This window comes from Emys orbicularis, chromosome 13, assembly GCF_028017835.1.
Source record: "Emys orbicularis isolate rEmyOrb1 chromosome 13, rEmyOrb1.hap1, whole genome shotgun sequence".
Lineage (NCBI taxonomy): Eukaryota > Metazoa > Chordata > Testudines > Emydidae > Emys > Emys orbicularis.
In genome coordinates, this window is record NC_088695.1 from 12,900,632 (window position 1) to 12,906,597 (window position 5,966).

General features: G+C 46.0%; 1 protein-coding gene across 1 annotated transcript; it reads left to right on the top strand.

Annotated features, from left to right (window-relative positions):
* The first annotated feature begins 1,845 nt into the window (after positions 1 to 1,845).
* LOC135888413 (olfactory receptor 14A16-like) lies at positions 1,846 to 2,766 on the top strand. The gene has a single exon (XM_065416220.1). The coding sequence runs from the start codon at positions 1,846 to 1,848 to the stop codon at positions 2,764 to 2,766; it is 921 nt and encodes a 306-aa protein (XP_065272292.1).
* Positions 2,767 to 5,966: the final 3,200 nt, after the last annotated feature.

Below are 5,966 nucleotides of genomic sequence, written 5' to 3' on the forward strand. Positions count from 1 at the left end.
GTCAGGACTTCCAAACTCTGGGAGGGAGTTTAGTTGAGTGGTTAGAGAGGCAGGAGGAGAGCCGGAACATCTGTCTTTCACAGCGAGCGTGGAACCCCAGCTAGTACGCAGAATGGGGCACCGTAAGTTTGATCTTGCAATGAAATATATTTGGTAGTTAGAGTGGCTCTTTAAGGACAAAATTGTAAGTGACAAGTTAGTTTGTGTTGGTTCTGTGTTTTTCTCTTACTCTCTGTATCAATGTATTTCTTACTTCTGTCTCGCTGTTAGTTTGTTGATACATCTATCTATCTATCTATCTATCTATCTATCTATCTATCTATCTATCTATCTATCTATCTATCTATCTATCTATCAGTTTGTGTCTAGTTCTCTCTCTCTATGTTTATTGCTACTTCTGTCTACTAGATTGCCTCAAGGGGAGTTGATTGTAGTGGGTTAGAGTAGTGGGGACTAGGAGCCAGGACTTGTGGGTTCTATCTCCAGCTATGGGAAGGGAGTGGGGTCTAGTGAGTAAGAATAGCAAGGACTGAGAGCGAGGACTCCTGAATTTTATGTGTGGCTATGGGAGGAAGTTCAGTCCAGTGTGTAGAAGAGAGAACCTGAAGCTGAGTGGCTAGGGCACTCGGCTGGCATGTGACAGACTCCGGTTCAATCCCTCCCTCTGACTGATCATGAGAAGGGATTTCAATTCCTACTTTACAGGACGGTACCTGAGCCGGTAGGCTATGGGGTGCTCTAAAATGAGACGTTATCAGTCTCTCCTGTTGAAGCTGCTCCACTTTGTATCAAAAATAGTCATTGGAGCAGGGACTTGAATTTGGCTCTTCCAGACACCAGGTGAGTGCCCCAAGTACCACGCTGGAGAATCACTCTCACTCGTGTTTGCTGGCTCAAAGATTCTCCATTGTCACTCACAGCAGTCATTCCTGATGGCAATGGAGAGTCACTGGGCCAAAGGCTGAGATGCAGTCTGATGTATTGGTTAGAGGAGGGGACTGGGAGTCAAGCCGCCTCACTTGTGTTCTCAGCTCTGAGAGGGAGTTGAGTCCAGTGGGTAGAGCCAGAATTCCTGGCTTGTATTTCCAGCTCTGGAAGGGGTGTTGGATTTAGTGGGTTAGAGCAGAGGGAGAACTGGGAGTCAGGACTTCCAAGCTCTGGGAGGGAGTTTAGTTGAGTGGTTAGAGAAGCAGGAGGGGAGCTGGAACATCTGTCTCTCGCAGCGAAAAGTGGAACTCCGGCTAGTACGGGGAATAGGCCGTCAGAACTCCTGGGCTGTATTCCTGACTCGAGTTCACTGTGTAAATATGGCTGGGTTCGGTCACCTCTATGCGAGATGCTGCTCCAATTTAGAGCAGTGTAAATGGGGAGTAATTCCATGGCATGCAGTGAAATTACCCCACATTCACAGCAGTGCCCCTGACAGCAGAATCTGGCCTGCCAGACCCCCAATTCCTCTCCATAAACTGAGGATAGTAACATTTATACAGTGTTATCCAGAGTTCGCCCACCTCTGGGTGACAGAGGTATACAAATATCTCAAAAGCAATTGTACTAATTCTCTTCTCCATCACCCTGGTGTAAATCAGGAATAACTGAACTGGAGTCCATTAAGCTGATTCTACTTTCTCTTACACCAGTGTAAATCAGGAGTAATCCATTTGAGTTAGTGGGGTTGATTTCTCCACCCTTGTTCCCATATTACACCAATCTTCACAAGATAAGGGTCTGACTGAAGGAAATTAAGGTGTTTTTCAAAAAGGGAGAGTTATTTTATTGATCTAATCCCGGCCCCTGCTCTTGTCCCTCCCTCTGCAGCCATCACACGATGTCCTGAGAAAGAAAATGTCCAACCGAACCACCGTGACCGAGTTCCTTCTACTGGGATTCTCTGAAGTTCAGGAGCTGCAGATTTTGCACTTTGTGGGGTTTCTAGTGATTTACCTGGCAGCTCTGATGGGGAATCTTCTTGTCTTCATGGCCATAGCCTTCGACCACCACCTTCACACCCCCATGTACTTCTTCCTCATGAATCTATCCATCCTAGACCTTGGCTCCATCTCTGTCATTGTCCCCAAATCCATGGCCAACTCCCTCATGAACACCAGGTATATTTCCTACGCTGGATGTGTTGCACAAGTCTTTCTCTACTTCTTCTTGCTGGGAGCGGATTTTTCCCTTCTCACCGTCATGGCGTACGACCGATATGTTGCCATCTGCCAACCACTGCACTATGAGACAATAATGAACAGCAGAGCTTGTGTCCAAATGGCAGCTGGTGCCTGGATCAGTGGAATTCTCTACTCTGTGCTACACACTGGGAACACATTTGCATTGACCTTCTGTGGAGGCAACGTGGTGGAACAGTTCTTCTGTGAAATCCCCCAGCTACTCAAGCTCACCTGCTCTGACTCATATCTGAGTGAAGTTGGGCTTCTTGCCTTTAGTGTGTGTTTAGTCTTAGGTGGCTTTGTTTTTATCATTGTGTCATATGCTCAGATCTTCAAATCAGTGCTCAGAATCCCCTCTGAGCAGCGCCAGCATAAAGCCTTCTCCACCTGCCTTCCTCACCTCACTGTAGTCTCCTTGTTTGTTTGCACTGGGGCCTTTGCCTACCTGAAACCCATCTCCAGCTCCCCATCTGCTCTGAATCTTGTGGCGGCTGTTCTCTATTCCATATTGCCACCAATCATGAATCCAATTATCTACAGCATGAGGAACAAGGAGATGAAAGCTGCCCTGAGGAGACTGACTGGGTGTAGGTAATCCACAATGAATTAATTTTGTATCATTCTCTAATTAAAGTTTCCTAACTTAGTATCTGTTCATTAATGTCAGTTATTTCCATGACCACACAATGTCAGACCACAAACAGGTCTGATTCTGATCTCAGCTGCACCAATGCAAATCCAGATTATCTCCGCTGATGTCACTGCCACTGCCGTGATTTACACCAGTAGAAAATCTGGTCAAGTTGTGGAGTTAAATGTGTGTAAATTGCATGCACGAGAGGAATCAGACTTTTATTCTGTGCCAAAACTATATCAGATATACTGCTTGGCCACTTGCACCCATTCCATGGCCACTGAAAACAATGATGGAGAGTTGTCTTGCTTGTTTGTGTGTATAAATCAGGAGTGGCTTCATTGGAACTAAAGGACTCAGACTGGAGTAAGACTGGGGTAGGTGACAGAAGACATTTGGGGTAGATCCTCAACACATCCGTGTAATTCCATTGACTTTGGTGGTGCTAAAGCAATTTGCAGCATCTGTGGATCTGTCCTACTGCCTCCAATGGAGCTGTATATCCATTGCCACCAGCTGAGGACTGGGCCCATGGTCTTATAAACCACCATATGAGGCCTAACCACTGGAGGGGGACAAGGAGCCAGACTGTGTTTGCCTGGCTCACATGTACATTTGGGCGTGTGGGAGATGGAGAGACTGGCTAGAAATTAATGGGAGGTTTCTAACCATCAATGGGGCGAGTCTCTGGACCAGCCTCCCATTAGGAGTTGTAGGAGGCAAACAACTGAATTAGTTTGAAGAGAGAGCTGGACACATGTCTGAGTGGGATTGTATGACGGGGCTGCTTGTGATGGTGGGGGACAGGGCTCAGCAGCCCTGGGGCTCACTTGCAGCATATGTCTTATGCTCCTAAATGCTTATGCTTCAGGGTTTCATCTGGCCTCTGGCAGGGGTCAGGAAGGGATTCCTCCCCCCGACCAGTGTATTCTGGGAGGGTTTTTTTTTTAATCTCTGAAGCATCAGGCAGCCCTGGCTGGAGTTGGGACATTGGGTGGATGTGCCAGGGCTCTGAGATGGCACTGAGACATTCTCTCTCTCTCTCTCTCTCTCTCTCTCTCTCTCTCTCAGATGCTTGGCTGGCTGGTTCTTGCTCACATGATCAGGGTCTAATGATTACCATGTTGGGGTAAGGAAGGAATTTCCCTGGCCAGATTGGCAGGGATCTTTTTGTGGGGGGGGGGGTTCGCTTTCCCCTGCAGCGTGTGGTGTGGGTCACTTGCCAGGATTTTCTGGGTGTATCTCAATCATTTCCCTGCCATAGCGGGGGCCTTGGGCATTGGTGCCCCTCGGTCTCTTCTTTCAGGTATCATTTGGGAATGGAGAAGCTATCTCTTGAGCCAGTTGAACACAGAATGGAGAGGTTTCCAGGGGCTTAAATAGAATTTCTCTTGTGGGTGAAAACCCCTTCTCCTCTCCTATGCAGAGTCCAGCAACAAAATTAAGTTTGGGAATCAAATGGACAAGTCACATGTCCATGCATGACTCAGAACTTTACCAGACGATGCCACATAACCAGGAAAGCTCAGATGTGGATTGCCATCTCTCAGAGTTCATGGTTAGCTTAATCTTTCTTCATTGGGCACTTACTGAGAATAGTCTTTTCTCCAGAAGCTGACCAACTGCTTCACTGAGGCTACTTAAAATCAAACAAGTACATAGCCAATATTCATAACTTTGAATACAAAAATAATACATGCATGTAAATAGGATGAATATATCCAGTAGATCATAAGTTTTGTAGAGATATGTTACATGGCAATCTTACATAAAACATATTCCAGTCATGTCATATTTACACTCCTAAGCATATTTCTATAAAGCATAATGGGGTTTATTATTTCTATAAAGCAACGTCACACTTGACATACCGGTACTTCCGGGAAAGCTGTGGCCCCGCCCCTTCCTCATGGCCCTGCCTGTCAGTGTGACCTTGCATGTGTCCCTCATCCTTCATACTGGACAAAACCACATCTGGTTTTGTCTCAGTACCAGACAGGGGACAAGCCACACAAAAAGGGGATTATCCAGTTTAAAATCAAATCAATGGCCAGCTACCTGGATCCACCATGCTCACCATTCCCAAACAGCTTCTGAGCAGCTTCCTAGAAATCTCCTCTACCAGGAATATGTTCCAACCAACTGGATTTCCTGCATTCTGTCCCAGAGGCACTGACGGTGGGTATATTGTCCAACAGTGAACATCGTGGCTCCCTTCTGAAGTAGGGCCTAATGGAGTTAAAGACGTCCTTGGGAACTTGTGTTTGACTCCTTAGGCCTCTTAGAAAATCACAGCTCTGGTTTTAGACCAACCTCCTGTCTTCTCCCTAGACATGACGCATCCGGGTTAGGTGTCAGACACACTGCCTTGGCCAAGTACACTTGCTTTATAGGTGAAAGGAAAGATTTAGTTCCCCAGGGCTCTCAATTAAGGACCAAACTAACAAGAGACTGAAAACAGGCTTTAGTCTAGAATTTTAAAGGGCCCTAGGGGGGTTGGACCCTAGGTCCCATCAGTGGAAACTTTTGCAGAATATTCATAGGATTTAAGGCCAGAAGGGACCATTAGATGATCCAGTCTGAGTCTTCTGACTTCCTATAGATCACAGGTCATTTACCGTTGTCTTGAGCCCAATAACTTATGTTTGACGAACTCATGTTCCAGAAGGGCATTCAGTCTTGATCTAAGGACATCAAAAGATGGAGAATCCATCACTGGCCTTGGTAAAAGCTGCCAAGGTGAATTGGATGTCCAGTGCCCATTGAAGGGAATTTTCAAAGATTTGAAGTTCTGAGCCTTATTGTTTTTGTGTCCCATCATATGGTTTAGCATATGCCACAAGGGATTTTGCTGCTCTTTGATCATATCCTCAGTGGCAGTTGCCGTACTGGGAAGAGAAAAGAAGTCTGAGTGGGGATCTCATAACAGTCTTCAAATATGTTATGGGCTGTTATAAAGAGGATGGTGATCAATTGTCTTCCATGTCCATTGAAGATAGGACAAGAAGTACTGGGCCCAATCTGCAAAAAGGGATATTTTGGTTAGAGATTACAAAAAGTTTTCTAACCCAGTATAGAAACCTGCACTTCATCACCTAAGGCCCGGTTTTCAAAGGTGTTTAGGTGCCAGGTAAGTTTTTGTAGAGCATTTAGGTGTCCAA